Here is a 16,387-nt window from a genome sequence, read left to right as displayed (position 1 = left end):
ATTCCAAGGTACTTTCATGCAAGACCCCCGGATGCCAGCTTTCTGCACCGACATTATTTTTTCAAATACATTATTTTTGCTCAAAACTCAAAAAACCATTTAAAGTGATTTTTAGATTAATATTTGATAAATATTTTTTTAATTATTTTTTTGTTATTAAAAATACTTTCAAGATACTCTCTCCATATATATATATATATATATATATATATATATATATATATATATATATATATATATATATAGATATATATGTGTGTGTGTATGTATGTATATTTATATTCAAAATATTGATTTTGATTCTTAATAAAAACATTTATGATAGAAATATTAGGTAGAAGTGTTACAAAGAGTAGTTTGTTGGTTATTTGGAAGGACATTTTGTATAACAAAGGTGCTTATGCATGTTGCACTATAGCAGTGTATTAATGAATCATTGAACTTTGGATTTCATTATTGTGGTGGATTTGTTTAACAAACATCATAAATCAGTGGACATTAAATATTTTTTTTTTTCAAAAAGGAAAGATAAAAGCAAAGAGCACCAAGTGGTAATTAAATAATTAAATAAATTAAAAGAAAAATAAAAAGAAAATAAAAGAATAGATAAAGAGCTAAAACTTGTCCCTTACCAAATTTAAAATTATAATTTAAGTAGATTCTTATTGGAAAAATCATAACAAAGTTTAAAGTTTGAAGTACAACATTGAATTTCCAACTAATAATTAGGAGCGGTTGCAGACATCAAAATTTTTAGTAGATTCAATTTCCGACATTGAATTTACATTTTTTCAATTGTTATTCACAACTCAAGCATGCACAAAAAATAACTAAAAGCGTCTCAAATTAATTATAAAAAAAAAACTTATTTTTAGAATACATTCTCAAAAAATTATTTTGTATAAAAAATGTTCTATAAAAATAAAAAACAATTTTCAAAAATCATTATGAAGCAAGCCTATGCTACTGTGGATGCTTTGGACAAAATGAAAAAGAAAAATGGTAATTTTCAATACCATTTGAAATCATGAAAAGACCATAACCTTGCATACAATATATGGGTCAAGGCCTTTTAAAAAAATAATTTCTTTTTATTTGGATATCTAACTTGGTATTCAAGGTTTAATTAGGAATTTGGCCATTCACCACCATTTTCATTGGTTGAAATTCTTTGGTAGCCTTGGTTGTTGACTTAGTAGTTCACATCAAGTCATATAGACTTTAGACCCACCCACCATATATGAATGAAAATAAAGGCAAATACGAATGAAAATAAAGGCAAATACCGAAGGCAAGTGGTGATGGTAGGAAGACTCTAATTAATAGCTTTTGTCAGGTGCCAGAGCTTAGGGTAGTTGTGGACCAATGTTACTCAGAATCTTATCAATTCCTGTTACTGACAGCTTGCATTGTAGCTTAAGAAAATATCTTCAATCAAACAAATGACGCATCAACAAATCCGAGTCTCCAACAAGATTCATTTTGCATAGTAGGTTTCCACTTTTTCCTTTCCCTGTTATTTTTTCAAATAAATTTCCATTGAGGTAAAATTACTATTAAATTGTATATTTTAGTTGCTTGAATATCTTTATTTAATAAGGGACCATGGGGTGTTATGTAATCCAAGTAGAAATCAATAATAACTCTTGGAGAAATTGTTTGGCCTACATATTTTTTTTTCTTTTTTCATTAAGACAACACTTGTAGCATCAAATCTGGTTTCCCTCATTGGATTGAAGTAGTTTTAGCATAAAATGTAATGTGCAAAACCATGGCTACTACATGTAACTCTATCGATATATCTAATGTTAAAATATGGACTCACATATGTAATATAGTTTATGATTAAGTTATTCGTATTCGCGTATTTGTTTTCTATTTGTTTTAAAGTATGGGTCACCTCATGTGTAGAGCCCGATACTATGTGTGTCTCAAATGATGGGCCTAAGACACATATGACCCAATATTTAAAGGTAATGACCCCTAAGGCATAGAGAGTATATAAGGTTAAGTGTCTGTTCATTTTTTAGATATCTTTTTGAATAAGACAAACATTCTCTCTCGCTTCCCATCGCCAGAGATAATACAGAGACGGTGGTTTCCCCTCTATAGCCTGAGAAGATCCATACCTTGTTCTAAATTGAAAAGCAAAATGGACTCAGGCTTGTTTATTTCTATAAAGATGTCTGGCATAAGTTCTTCATATGATTCAACATACGATCCCAATATGTCATTGGATTTACAATAGAGTCCCCATCATCTAAATCAACTATCCCTTTTGTCAGAGGTAAAAAATGATTAGTAATAGTACATTAAAATAAGAACTATATGTTGCGTAAGCAAAAGATTTAATATTGCAACATATTAATTGAATGACATAAAGTTTGCAACATACAAAATGTGTATAGGATTTTATTGTGATTCGATCAATCATGCAACATTTCACTATATGATAGAAAATATTATAGATGATATAAATAATTACAACTATTGGATTTCAAAATATTTTACGTTTCCCCACTCTTTGTATTTTCATCCTAAATCATGAGCTATTTCACTCCATCTGGTGTCTCCCACTTTTTCTCGTATCTACACTCTAAATCGTAAGTCCTCTTACTCTATCAAATGTCTCTTACTCCTTTTCACATCTCTATTCATGATATATAATCTTTGCAAACTTACTTCTATCATATCTCTTCTCATAACTTTTTTTAACTTGATCATAGCCTAGAATATTTAGCGAGATACTCCTATTTGCTTTACTTATTCTATAAAGAATCTAATTACAATCACATATCAACTTAAGAAATATTTTATATCATATTCCTCTTTGACTACTGGATTTGTAATTTGCTTCGCCTCGGCATCATTGAGCACGACATGGACAGACAATAGTTTTCTCTTCAACTTCTTGAGGAGTGCATGATTGAGCTTATGCCCCCCGTGATGAAGTTGAGCAACTTGTGAGAAGCCAACCTATGAAATAGAACTTGGAGAGAATCTTAGAGAAAAGCACCTCCAACCAAAGCCCCATCCATGTCTGTTTCTCTGGCAAAAGGAAGTGAAAGATGAATCGAGGGAAGAAAGTAAGCACACCCAAGATGAAACCTCCAAACCAGAAAAGATCGGTTCAAGCGAAGTTTCCAATGGTTGAATGAATTATTGGACACCGTGGTAGAGCCCAGACTTCTGCATTGTTGACAAAACATCACAGTTCAGTGGTCCATGAAATGAATACAAGGAAGAAAGAAAGAAAGAGAAAGGGGATGAAAACGAAAGTCAGACATGCATATGTGAACTTACAAATCCTATATCCTTTTATTAATAAAACAGTTGAAAATTTTACCATATTTATATTAAATCATGATAAGAATAAAATGTAAATTTATTAATATTTTTATTTTATTAGTTCGTAAATTATAATATTTAATTATTAAAAAATATATTATATGTCAAGAAAAGAATAAGATTTAAAAAAAAAAATGTGAATATTCAATATATTCATTTTAAATTATTAGTGTTATTAAAAAAAACATGTTTCAGGGTGAACCTATTTTTAATTTTTCTTTCTAGAAAAGCATGTTTTTACACATAAATTCCAAAGCCAGACAAAGACGTGTCTTTGAATTTTCAAATAGTTGGGATCCACTGCTTTCAATGTTTGAGAAAATAATAACAAAAGATGGAGCTGCCACTTCTAATGTCTGAGGGTAAGACATGGAACCGACTGCTACTTTCACATTAAAGGGGAAAGCAAATGGGGGCATCGTACATCTAAGGTCTTGTTGAATAGTAATCTAAATTGTCTATCACTCCAAAGCCGCACATGATGGAGGGTATTAAAAGCATAATATGCATATTGAATTTAAATCATAAAAGTTTAAACTTTTAGAAAAATTGGTTGTTTAACAAGGTCGATAGCTCAAGTGGTTCTCTGTCAATTTAAATGATGAGATTGTTCAATTTTTCAATGGTAGGATGATTAGTTAATAGTCCAAGAAGTTGAATTGTCCAATTGGATTCTATTTTCAAAACCTTGACTATTAAGCAATCACATGCAATTTCTAGATAGATTGTGATTCTTGTATTAAAGTACAATAGAATTGTTAGTGCATAAAAATTTTTTATATGTAGATATTATCGAACATTTTCAAAAGTTATTTTGAGGGATAAAATTCTATTTGAAAATGAAAATATGAAAAATAGTTTTATTGGTTTATTTTTCATAAAAGTACTATAATTCCAAAAGTTTTCAAAGTATTTTACATCTTTTCGATTGTTACTCACAACTCAAGCATGCATAAAAAATAACTAAAAACATCTCAAATTTGTTATAAAAACTTATGTTTAGAATAAATTCTCAAAAAAATATTTTTTTTTTTAACAAAAAAAGATTTATGAAAATAAAAAGCTATTTTCAAGAACCATTACCAAGCAAGCCTATGTTGTTGTGGATGCTTTGGACAAAATAAGAAAAAAAGAAAAAGAAAAAGAAAAAAAAGGGTATTTTTAATACTATTTGAAATCATAAAAAGACCATAACCTTGCATACAATATATGGGTCAAGGCCTTCTAAAATAAATAATTTATTTTTATTTGGTCATTCATCACCATTTTCATTGATTGAAATTATTTCGTAGACTTGGTTGTTGACTTGGGAATTCACATCAACCCATATGGACCTCATATTCACCTACCAGAGATGAATGAAAATAAAGGCCAAATATGAAAGGCAAGTGGTGGTGGTAGGAAGACTCTTATCAATAACTTTTATCAAGTACTGGAGCCTAGGGCGACTGTAGACCAATGTCATCCTGAATCCTATCAATCCTTGTTATTGACTGTTGGGGTTGTCACTTAAGAAAATATCTTCAATCAATCAAATGATGCATTCGCAAATCTAAGTCTCCAACAAGATTCAAATTATTATTAACATCACAACCATTATTAAACCCATGTGCAAGCAAGAAGGCTACTCGTGCAGCTAAGCGTTCACAGGGTTAGCCCAATTTGTTGAATCTATAGTTTAACATACAGACATTCTTTCCAGATCATTTGATGGCCCTTTATAGATTATCTATAAATTCAGAGTACTTAGGATTTGAGGGCCACGAAGGGAAAAAGGACAGTGATAAAGAACGAACCATTGTTGGAATTTATATAGGTAAATGGAAATTAAGATTTTTTTTTTTTTAAAGAAGATATGTTGTTTCTTAATAGATACAACTTGTTTCAAAGGATGTGTCTTGTATTTAAATGACACGTCTTCTTCCAAAGGATGTGTTTGGTGTCTTAAGGCACAACCCATCAAAGGATGTGTGTAGTATTTTAAAGAGGTCTCTCTATAGGTCCCCATCAAATTTATAAATAGGGACCCCTTATGACATTCATTCATTCATCCATTTTCTTCACTCTTTCTCCTTTCTTGTCATTCAAGTCCTCCTTAGCTTTGAGTCTAATCAATAATATTTTGTGTTCAAGAGAGTACAAATTACCAAGTGATTCACTATTTTTTTATGATTTGGAGCGCTGCTATCACAAGAAAGTGATTGTTGTATCCATCCTGAGAGATGATTATCTATATACTGTAAAGCACTTGAATGAGACAAATTTGTCTTAAAAGATATAAAGTCAAATTCTAGCCTCGATCAACCTTATTTGTGGGTTCCAATTTTCTACTTCATTTTATTTGTATATTTATTATACACATTTATTCTCCATATATTTCAATGATTTGGATAACAAATAGAACTGTAATTAGCTTGGTCCTTGAGAAATATTTTGTGGGCACACTGTTCCATCGTTTGGCCTCAACCAAAATCTTCAACATGTCAAAGCCATGTTGTACAAAATTCCTTACGGGTTAATATTTGTTGACACACTTCTGCCATGAATATATAAGCTGATGGTATTAGAGCTCTCCACATTACTGAGACAAATGGGCTCCTGCCTTGAAACAGTTGAATTTTCCAAGAAAAGGAAAATTTATCCTAGTCAAGTTCCAATGACCCATCCTTATATTTGCTTGCTCATTTTTCCATTTTTGGAGTTCATTCTTTTTCTCCTTAATTTTCTAAGCACTAATGGATGCTAATCTCAAATAACGTAAATGCAGCATTCTTGTTTGCCAGACAAATCCTCATGAGTGAGCTAGCACTAGCCAACCCTGTGGTTATGGAAAACATTGTAGTTAGGTGTGGCGAACAAGTCTTAGAGCTCCTGGACCGTTCTGAAGAGGCAGGAATTGAAGAAATTGTTGAAAATTTTCAAGAGATGGTGAGGAAGCCTCCAACAGCAACAAGCTTCAAGCAAGGAAAGCAGTTATGAGCAGGATGTTGGTGAAGAGCCTGCACCCATGTTTGAGAGAGTATCCCATCTTGTTTATTTGGCCGCAAGAGGAGTGGTGCTTGCAGGGAATGACCCTCAAGGAAAAAAATTAGCAGAAATGGCACTATGGCGGATGTGAGCTATTGATCAGACTGATATCTTCTTACCGGGTTTCATTTTCATTAAATTAAATAAAATGGGGTAATTCGTAATCATCCGATTAAGATCGATCTAAACCAGTGCCTTTATCCTTTTTTTAGGTTCATTAGGGTTCTGAATTGAAGTAATAATATTATTGAATCATCAGAACTATTTTGATATTTCTTTTTTAGTTCCTATACATGGCGTCTTTGTGAATCCATACGACTTTAGTTCTTCCCCATTTCTTTGTTCCGAACCATGCTTTCCTTTGAATTCTTCGCTCTTTTTCTTGATTTCATCCCTTTTTTTTATTCATTCAATTCATAGTCACAGACGGAAGGACTTCTATTAGAAGAGTGGTGGCAGCAGCCCCATGGTGTCAGTTAATTTTCATGGGCAATGGTATACATATCTGACTGATAACATGTGATTGGTTTGACCTGAAGAAGAATGAAGTTAATTATAAGGTGGAAAGAAGAAAATAATGAACACACCTGTACATAGTAGTGGCTGTACATTTAGGATATAAATTATTGCAGTGTATGAAGATATTAGGAGTTACTAGGTGCAAAGTTGGTTAGAACTATTGTGATTGTTCATATATCAAGATGGTCTGTGTCTTTGCCACTGTCTTCCATGGGGAGAGCCATGGGGTACTGTTTCATTGGGAAGAAAGATCATTTCCAAATGTCTACTGAGAAAATCAAATCGAAAGCCTACAGTGAATATCAATAAATTAGTCCATGGAAGAGAATTTGAGGCTCATGAGTATATAACAAGAGGACAAGTCACTTATTATACCTGGAGTGCTGCCTGGCACCATGTCTTATGACCATAGGCAACAACTTTAAAGTTAATTTGTGTATAAAGGACATTTGAGACCAATCTTAATATTAAAGAACAAGATGTTGAACATCAACTTCTGTCAAGGATCGGAGTTCAGGGCAAGTAGATATGTCCTTAAAGGATCAGTTAGATTTCAATCACAACTGACCTGAAATTGGCTAGATCAACACATATATTTAGAGGTGCTTTGACTTCTTCTATGTCCCTGCCTTATAAGGAAGAAAATATTTAAAAATCCACAATCATTGGTAAGTACAAGAAGACATTCAACAGACAGATTTTGAATTTGAGGAACCAATCTGTCTCTAGAAAAGTAAGGGGAGAAAAAACACTGAAACAAATTTTACATACCCCTTCCAGAGCAACAAATCCCCTAAGTTGTAAGTTGAATCCCACCAACCAGAAAATCCCCTTGTTCGTCCACTTTAAAGATCTAGCACGTACACACATCAAGACTATTATAAGATGCTAGTTTCCCAACAGTTTTTTGTATCATGAAGCTCTGAACCATCTCAACCAAAAGGATATCCATCAATCTAATAGTTCATCATTATTTGCAAAACACAGCTTTGCATGAAACAATGACACCAAACAATAAAGAGAAAAGGACTACTGAGTCAGACATCTGTTTTCCACTGGAGGGGGTGCCTGACTCAAGAAGATGGAGTTAAAGCGTGATTGGAATTGGAAAGGTCATAACCACCTGAAAGAAAATAATCACGAAGACATGGACAGATGCACATAAAATGTATGTATCCATCAACAAATGGTTAATTGAAAGGAAGACATTATTTTAAAACCAAAAGGATTTTGGGTTTCTTAGCTTTGGTAGTAGCATACCCGCCATCTTCTTGTTTAATACAAATCATGTTCCTAGCACTAAAACAGCAGCATCTTCAGGCGCCTTTGCAGAAGCTCTCAGCACCAGTTAATGAAGGTGACTCATGAGGGATGATCAAAGGGCTGGCTGATATATCTGAAACAGAAGACATGTTTATTTTGTCTGTGAATAACTAGTCAGGGGCATGTTTCGGTATCATTTGGGGTATAAGTGAATGGATTTCATTTTTCACCTTTAATTTTCTATTTCTTATTTATTATATGCCGTGACTTGTGATGATGATGACTCCTATTGTCTTTAATTGCTTAATCCTTCATGACCCATAAGCAAAAGTACATAGTTATTGCGGGACAAGGAAACAAGGAAAAAGCTGGTGTGATCCCTGTAATTCATCACTAACAGAGTTCTGGAAATTCGAATTCAAGTAATATTTGATCATATCTTGCATATTAGGTACTCTAACTAAGAACTTCAATGAGAGCCAAGACTTCCTCCAATGAGAAGAACAGGAACATTGTCAATTCTAAGAAAAGGATCCTGTTTTTGAGTAGGGTACATGACAGTGATCTAAGTGATCATCCCAACAGCAACACAACGTATACAGAAGACATAAGAAAAACCAAAACAAGAACAAAATGAAATCAAAATTAGGAAAGAAATAAATGCAGTAAAATCATAACAAAGATGCTATATTCCTGTATCCTTGCCTTTCAAATGTGGCTAACTGCTGATCTCTCCCTTTATGCAAGCAGAAGCACAGTAAACACCATCTCTGGTAAAATGCTGACTGCAAAACCAAAACAGAGCAACCTCAGTCAAACATGACCTAACTTGACCAATTAAACACCATCTTCTACTTTCCATCTCCCTGTTCAATACCAGTTAAGCTCTCAGGCACTAAAAGAGCAGCATCTTCCTCACTCCACCTTCCATCCCCAACAACCTTTGAAATAATTTTATTACAAATTAAAGCAACAAATGCCTTAGTCATCGAAAAGTATAAGCCCAAAGATAACATACCTGTTACTTTCTGGTGGGTATAAGATATCACACATTTCAGCCTCATACAACCTACAAAGTGATGTAAGAACAACTTGTAATTTGCAGATTACAAAGAGAGTCTCCTCTGTTGTACCCTCAGAAAATGGACCAAAGCAATTAAAATATTTCTCTAACCATAAATTAGCTAAAAAAAATGCACCCATGCACCAGATGTCACACACAACTGACCTGAACTTGGCAAGATTGAAATGGAATAGTTCCCAATGACCAGAATTAAGAGGTGCTTTGAAGTCTTTCTTCTACAAATACAAGAAGACCTCAATATGTTGTATCATGACAATGTAAGAGTGAAGGAAGGGGGCACAGTAGAAGATGGTGGCATCAAGTCAAAGGATGAAATTTGAGTTTGAGGCACTGGGCCATTCCAGATCAACACAAATTGGACTTAAAATAGAGACCAAAAGGAATTGAATGATAGGCTTTTTGGAGGGATCCCTTTTTCTAATTTCATAAATTCTTATATTCTAATTCTGTTTCAAAATCAGAAATGTAAAATAAATTCATATAAATTATTTATAGTCACTTGATATATTTCTCCTTATCAAAACAAAAATGTGTTTCTCATAAGAAATCTTTCATGTTCTTCCTATATACTTAATATGAGACAGGAGAGGAGAAACAGTGATTAACTTGATATGGAAGGGAGAAAAGATAGAATATCTTGACTCTAATTCAACTCATTTCAAAAAATAAATTGCAAAAGGCTCCAAATAAGTACCCATATAATTCTAAATTGTATAAATGCAATAGTTAGATCTAGAGTGTATTTATGATGCAGGTAAAATTCCAAGCACATTTGACCAGAGATACAAATAGGCAATACCTAAGGTATTTGAAGATGTACTAGTATTTAAATCATTGATATTCCAAAGCAAATACATAAACTTGCAAAATCTTTTTAGTCTTAATATTCATGTAGCTTAGAGGCCAAACAAGGTTAATAATGTCATCAAAGGTAATGGTACCTTTTTGTTAGGCATTGCCTTACAATATGGAAATGTTGCAATTGTCCTTACAAAATTGGCCTTTTAAGCGAAAAATACACCGGCCTCATAGCACCTGTAGAATGATGTGTAAATGATTGTAAGTATGGCAGAAAGTTAAATCTCCATTTTTAAGGATGGAAAAGGGATCAACAAGTACAAATCTAAAGTAGGCCACAAAAAAGAAATAAAGAAATTAAAATGTTTAACTGACCATAAACTACCAGAAATTCCTCCATGTTTGCCTGTATCACAGAAATCTATGGATAAATTCAGGAATCACCTCTGCCCATTATAAAGGTAAATTGAACGAGCCATTGAAATATTTCAATCATCTATGTTAAAATGCAAGCACCTATTGTCAGTCTTCCTCCACACCTCTTCACTTCTTTGTTTTCAGGCTTGTAGCATAAGAGAACATATCTGAAGTCAAAGGGCAGAGTATTCTGCACCCTCAAATCTCCAACAACAGGGCAGGAAATATTGACGCAGGGCATATTGCAAATTTCCAATGGAATAGTCTCAGATGTGTGTGTTTGCTGCTGCCTTTCCAGGGGGAGACTCATGAAATATTGTTTGATTGGAAAGATCATAGTCATATATCAAGAACACAAGTCTCTGATACGTGGAGGGCTACTTGGCACCTTGTCTGTCTCACCATAGGCAATGGAATCTTACAAGTTTGTGTATAAGGAGACTTGTGTTAACCTGAGAAACATCAATATGTTACCACAATAGAAATGATTAGAAATTCAGACGCACAAGTTTGGCTACTTTAATAAATTGGCACGTCAGTGTTTCTTTTTTTTGGAGTGTAGGACAAGTACCTGACTGACTGTATGGCACACCCAAGTCTTAATGTATGTGGAATCACCACCTTCATTAGTCATTAGTATAGCACACGATCTATTACTATGCGTGGAATGTGAGCTATATATTCCCAATCTTGGCCTTTCTCAAATTGGCACCTATGCCTCAACAAAGGACAACTCTGGATTTCCAGGAAAGAGAGCGAGTTTGGCAGTCTCTCGTTTGTCAAGTATTGGAGATTATGGTAGCGGGAGATAGACAATGCTTTAAGAGAGGTGAGGTGTTGAAGACCTACTTCTCTCAAGGATTCAAGCATAGGGAGTGAGTACATCTGTAAATTTTCAAGAGAGGTAAGATGTTGAAGCCCCTCTTCTCCGAAGGATTGGAACTTAGGGCACTTGGAGATGTATAATGTTGTTAGAGAGGTAAGATGTCGAAGCCCGTTGCTGTCCAGAGACTTGAGATTTGGAAGATTAGATATGTAAAGAGAGGTAAGTGTGGAGGGCAGTAGGGACTCATTGGGAAATGATTCTATGTCTCGGCATCCATCATTGATTGTGAATATTGTAAGAGAGGCCAGTCTTTGCAAACCCCAATCCACCTGAGATGTGAGTTGGTTGCAGGATGAAATTTCAAGTTCACGTAAGTCGGAGGGCAAACCATCTCTCTGAAACAACAATTCTGGACAATCTATTAATCGCAATTCCCGCAACGATGAGCGTGTATGCGCCAGCAACTTCAGCTTCCTACATCTGGAGATCTCATAGCGTGCAGACTCGAGAGCGGGCAATTCAATATATATCAGATCAGGACAGTCTTCGATAGTTAAATAATTAAGAGACGTGGGATCCCTCTCAGAAAGGGAGATGGAGAGGAATTCAAACCCTTCAAAATCAGAGATGTTGAGACTGTTCAACCGTGGGAAGATGCTTAATGAGAAAGATAATGAGAAAGAATTACAGCTGCTAACATCAGATATGGATAAACGTTTAAGGAATGGATGGTGAGATCTCAATAGCGCATGCAGGAGAAACTCCAGTTTGGTACACTTACAGATATGGAGTGACTTCAATGTAGTGGGCAAACCAACACTGTGCAAGGGTCTGGAGAAACGACAACTTGTGATGTGCAAATGTTGGAGAAGACATGTGCTTCTTTGTAGCATTCCCTCCTCCAATACCCACTCTATCGAATCACATTCTCTGATTGTTAGTATCTGTATTCGTGGTGGCAGTTCCTCCCATTGAGAGATGTGTGAAATTTCAATTTCTGAAGTCTGGAGATTAGTGAACCCACAAGCTGGCCTTTTCAAGCGAAATTTACCATGATACGACATTTTCCATTCACGGATTTGAGGAGCTCGGAGGGAGCCCAAAAGCAACTCACAATCAATGATTTCAAGTTTCTTCAATGAACGAAGCTGTTTTGGTAATTTCCCAATGAGTTTGGGACATTCATTCATACAAAGCTTCTCAAGACGAGGGAATTCTCCACGTCTGCATCCACAACATAACCATTTCTTCCAGTTGTACATCTTCTCGAATCTTAGAGTTTGTAGGGACGGGAAGGTGGGCTTAACTGTGTTGGAGGAAGAAGCATTCCCATAAAATTCACTACCCACCATTTTAACTCCTTTCATTTGTAAGATAGAAAGATGTTTAAGAGAGGGTAGCTGTCCGAGTGGTGGCAATGACGAGCAATTGTTACAATTCTGAAGCCCCAGGTCAACCAGATTGAAGAATGAAGGATCTCCTACCCAAGCTGGAAAGCTTAAACCACTAAAAGAATTAATATGGAGTCTCTTGAGGTTTGTATGTGGCTGTAAGCTGCTGGCTATATCCCTTCTATTTTGCACAACACCACCAACATCAGTGTTCTCATTATCCCACTCAAACTTCAACTCATCAAGGTACTTTTTGTCCTTCATATTAGCTTCTAATACATCCCCATCACATGCTACGTTCTCTAGCTTTGAAATGACAAGACTTCCTGAAAGTTCCCTCAATGCTCCCAAACTTAACCCACCATTTTGGCCCACAATAAATGTAGAAAGGGATTGTAAATTCTTTAGCTTACATATATCACTTGGCATCTCTTTCACCCCGGTACCAATAATATCAAGGTAACGCAAATTAATCATTTTTTCCATCCTTAAAGGTAATTCAATGAGAAGCACACAATTTGATAACATCATTGTTTGTAAATTGTATAAATTACAAACTGATTCAGGCAACTTTTGAATCATTGTCGTAGAGAGATCCAAGTAGCGCAAGTGTTTCAACTTCTCAATCGAATGAGGCAAATAAGTAATACGATAATTATTCAAACACAACACTCGTAAACATTTCATTTCCGGCAATAGATGGTGTAGAACTCTAGTACTTAAGTATTGATATGCAAGGTTCCAATATTCGCCTCTTGCTAAAAATGTTCGGAGATACTTAATTTGAGAAAGTGGGTCAAATCTCTCATATACATCATATGGACTAATCAAATACGATAAATGATGAGTCTTCTCTGAGACTTTGTCCATCTTACCATCCTCCAAAGAAATAGAAAATTCTCCGGATACCAATTGTGCCAAGTCCTTAACAAGGTCATGCATTACAAAACATGACTCATTGCTAATTGAATTTTTAAAAAATGACTTTGATAAAAGTTCTTGAAAGTACAAATTGCCTACCTCCTCCATTCTTTTCTTGCCTTTTGATTGTTCCAACAAACCTTCTGCCATCCATAACAAAACAAGCTTCTTCTTTTTGAATTCGTAGTTTTTGGGAAAGATTGAACAATAAGAAAAACAGCATTTTAGATGTGAAGGCAGGTAATAATAACTCAACCTCAGAGCAGGAAGAACCGCATCTGTGGGCAAATCCCATAATTCACTGTTTAATACATCATCCCATTCTCTTGCTTCAACCTTGGAGTGTAGGAGACTCCCCATTGCTTTTATAGCCAGTGGTAGACCTTGGCACTTGTGGACAATCTTTTCTCCGATTGCTTCTAGTTGTGGATGCCCACTTGAGTCTCCATTTTCAAATGCAAGTTTTTTGAACAGGGACCAACCATCTTCAAAGGATAACCCACCTAAACAATGAGTATGGACTGCACGCATGGCAGATGCAACATTGGTGCTTCGCGTAGTTACAATAATCTTGCTTCCCTTTGCCCCGACTATGAGTGGAGTTCGTAGCGCATCCCAGTCACAAGAGTCTTCGTTCCAAACATCATCCAGGACAAGTAGAAATTTCTTCATATTAATTCTCTCCTTCAGTTGAACCTGAAGTAGATTTAGATCAGTGGTATTGGACGTGGATGAATTGATTGCCTCGAGAATTGTTTTCGTAACTCTGATAGGATCAAATTCTTCGGAAACACAAACCCATGCCTGGAGATCGAATTGTTTCTTCACCCTTTGGTCATTGTAGAGCAGCTGGGCAAGTGTGGTTTTGCCTGTGCCACCCATGCCGACTATGGAGATCACACCCATGGCATCAGTACTCCTTGCATTATCAGACTGCAACAGTTGAACCATCTCCTCCTTAATTTGAGCCCTACCATAAACAAGAGATTCATCTACCAAAGAAGTAGAAGGCCACCTTTGTGCCAATTTCTCACCAACGCCTTCTTTCAACCCGAGGACGTCTCTGTCTCGTGCCATATCTTCTAGTCTATCAATGATCTCCTCCACCCTAGACTCTATGCCCTGACCATCAAATGGAGCGAGAACCCAGGTTGACATGTCCATGATGTTACCCACCTGACTTGTGCTGGTTTGCGACTCCGCAGCTTCCACCTTGTGTCGCAAAGCCTCTGTGGCGATCTCATCCAATATGTCCTCCGCATCATACACGACCTCTTTAAGCAAGACCAGCCACTTCTTCACATATGGATTTGTAAACTGTTTGACCTCAGCATCGTTGAGCACTGCATGGACGACCAGCAACTTCCTTTCCAACTTCTTCAGGAGCGCATCGCTGAGCTTCTGCCCCCGGATGAAGCTCACAACCTCGCGAGAAGCCAACCTGTCAAATAGAACTTGGAGAGAAGCTGAGAGAAACGCACCTCCAACTAAAGCCCCTGCCATTTCTGTTTCTCTTGCAAAGGAAGTGAATGATGAATCGAGGGAAGAAGAAATTAAGCAGACCCAAAATGAAACCTCCAAACCAGAAAAAGATAGGTTTGTATAGAGAAAATGCAACTTGTTGCTAGTAAAATAACTTTGGATTCCAAGGTACTTTCGTGGAAGACCCCGTACGTCTGCTTTCTGCCAACATCATTGTTTCACTGGGCTTTTTTAATGGTTGGAAATGATTTTCATCCATTGAGGTGCAAATTATAATTAATAGACTTGACATGATCACCCTGGTTATCTTCAATTTCTTTAGTGGATTTGAATACTAATTCATAGTGTGGGTCTTTTTTTATTCTTTATAAAATTATAATAAAAATGATAACATTTACCGTCCAAGGATACAATATTTTATAAATTTGTTTTATCTGGATTTTCAAACATATACAATTCAAAGGACAAAAGTACGGATGAATGCACCTTACAGCTGTAAAGATTCGCCATCTACTCATGTACTCAACTATGACCAAAGATTCTTGAAGACGCTTTTAAAACTTGAAAACGCATTCATCAAAAAGTTTAGCATCTCACAAAGCTTTAAAAAACCCTAAAAAAAAAAAAATTATTTCTTTAAAACAAAATTTCTACAACTAACCTCAAAGACCAGAAAAATTTTCAAACCGATTAATTCCACAACGGTTGTTGAACAACCATTTGGAAAGTGTGAATGGTTCAGCTTCTCCCCTTTTTGTTTTTCTCGAAATCAACCTTAAAAAGGAAAAAAAAAAACATGAGTGATGAGATTATGGCAAGCATAAGAAAAGCTGTCTAGTCACGGTGGTGGGTTGGTGAAAGTTCGAGCGTTCCATCGAAGACGACTTTAATCCTCATCGAATCTGGATTTTGTGCACCAAATTTTGCCTTTATTAAAGTGTGAATATACGTGTAGAAAAAGTTATAAACCTACTCCACCTGTTTCAGAGGTGCAATTACAACGGTCAAAAGACCACCATTTTTAGGTTCCAGAGGCAGGATGCTCTCCTTTTTTTCTACTGTGAATTAAAGTTGGGGAGACATGTCTCCAATGAGAATGACGCCAAAGGGCAGAAAAAGGGCCAAAGAAGAACAAGTGGGTTTCCTTGTCCAACTTGTTAATATTCTTAAATTTGACAAGTACCCGTTTTTGGAATGGTCTAAAGCATTAAAGTTTTCAAATTCCATTTTCTCTATCTTCAAGAATTTCTACAATGTAATTATATCTAAAAAGGCATTTTTACATATAAGCACTACCTATCAAAAAATGTT

At 35.4% G+C, this 16,387-nt stretch overlaps 1 protein-coding gene across 7 annotated transcripts in view; it reads right to left on the bottom strand.

Moving 5' to 3' along the window:
• The window catches only part of LOC117927068 (putative disease resistance RPP13-like protein 1), a 55,772-nt gene extending 40,584 nt beyond the window's left edge, over window positions 1–15,188 (bottom strand). The window contains exons 1-6 of one of the 7 annotated variants that reach the window (XM_034846456.1): window positions 11,028–15,188; window positions 10,415–10,908; window positions 10,183–10,276; window positions 9,176–9,226; window positions 7,666–8,942; window positions 7,214–7,519 (exon numbers count right to left, since the gene is read on the bottom strand). In XM_034846456.1, the coding sequence (XP_034702347.1) occupies window positions 11,090–15,097 (4,008 nt within the window). In that variant the 5' untranslated portion in view covers window positions 15,098–15,188 and the 3' untranslated portion in view covers window positions 7,214–7,519; window positions 7,666–8,942; window positions 9,176–9,226; ... (1 more) ...; window positions 10,415–10,908; window positions 11,028–11,089. Of the gene's footprint in view, window positions 7,520–7,563; window positions 8,943–9,175; window positions 9,227–9,385; window positions 9,457–10,182; window positions 10,277–10,414; window positions 10,909–11,027 lie in introns of those variants that run through there. The other 6 variants (XM_034846459.1, XM_034846457.1, XM_034846460.1 and 3 more) reach the window with 6 other exon arrangements.
• Between the last annotated feature and the right edge of the window lie 1,199 nt (window positions 15,189–16,387).

This window comes from Vitis riparia, chromosome 12 (assembly GCF_004353265.1).
Source record: "Vitis riparia cultivar Riparia Gloire de Montpellier isolate 1030 chromosome 12, EGFV_Vit.rip_1.0, whole genome shotgun sequence".
Classification (NCBI taxonomy): Eukaryota; Viridiplantae; Streptophyta; class Magnoliopsida; order Vitales; family Vitaceae; genus Vitis; species Vitis riparia.
This window is presented reverse-complemented; position numbering and strand designations above follow the sequence as displayed.